This window comes from Gorilla gorilla, chromosome 9, assembly GCF_029281585.2.
Source record: "Gorilla gorilla gorilla isolate KB3781 chromosome 9, NHGRI_mGorGor1-v2.1_pri, whole genome shotgun sequence".
Classification (NCBI taxonomy): domain Eukaryota; kingdom Metazoa; phylum Chordata; class Mammalia; order Primates; family Hominidae; genus Gorilla; species Gorilla gorilla.
The window spans coordinates 12,365,427-12,366,383 of record NC_073233.2 but is presented as its reverse complement, the minus strand read 5'-3'; the positions used below and the strand labels follow the sequence as shown (position 1 = coordinate 12,366,383).

The following is a 957-nucleotide window of genomic DNA, read 5'->3' as shown; positions in this document are numbered from 1 at the left end:
ATGATTCAGCCTATGGCATCACCCAGCAACAGCTCCACTGTCCCAGTCTCTGAATTCCTCCTCATCTGCTTCCCCAACTTCCAGAGTTGGCAGCACTGGCTCTCCCTGCCCCTCAGCCTTCTCTTCCTCCTGGCCATGGGAGCTAACACCACCCTCCTGATCACCATCCAGCTGGAGGCCTCTCTGCACCAACCCCTGTACTACCTGCTCAGCCTCCTCTCCCTGCTGGACATCGTGCTCTGCCTCACCGTCATCCCCAAGGTCCTGGCCATCTTCTGGTTTGATCTTAGGTCGATCAGCTTCCCTGCCTGCTTCCTCCAGATGTTCATCATGAACAGTTTCCTCCCCATGGAGTCCTGCACGTTTATGGTCATGGCCTATGACCGTTATGTGGCCATCTGCCACCCACTGCGGTACCCATCCATCATCACTAATCAATTTGTGGCCAAATCTAGTGTCTTCATTGTGGTGCGGAATGCCCTTCTTACTGCACCCATTCCTATCCTCACTTCCCTGCTCCATTACTGTGGGAAAAATGTCATTGAGAACTGCATCTGTGCCAACTTGTCTGTGTCCAGTCTCTCCTGTGATAATTTCACCCTAAACAGAATCTACCAATTTGTGGCTGGTTGGACCTTGCTGGGCTCGGATTTCATCCTCATCTTCCTCTCTTACACCTTCATTCTAAGAGCTGTGCTTAGATTCAAAGCAGAGGGGGCGGCAGTGAAGGCCCTGAGCACATGTGGCTCCCACTTCATCCTCATTCTTTTCTTCAGCACCATACTGCTGGTTGTGGTGTTGACAAATGTGGCCAGAAAGAAGGTCCCCATGGACATCCTGATCCTGCTCAATGTCCTTCATCACCTTATTCCTCCTGCATTGAACCCTATTGTGTATGGGGTTCGGACCAAAGAGATAAAACAAGGAATTCAGAAGTTACTGCAGAGAGGGAGGTGA

The 957-nt window shown here is 51.2% G+C and overlaps 1 protein-coding gene across 1 annotated transcript; it reads left to right on the top strand.

Moving 5' to 3' along the window:
- Window positions 1-957, top strand: LOC101140427 (olfactory receptor 56A1). Its single transcript, XM_063710787.1, has one exon. The coding sequence runs from the start codon at window positions 1-3 to the stop codon at window positions 955-957; it is 957 nt and encodes a 318-aa protein (XP_063566857.1).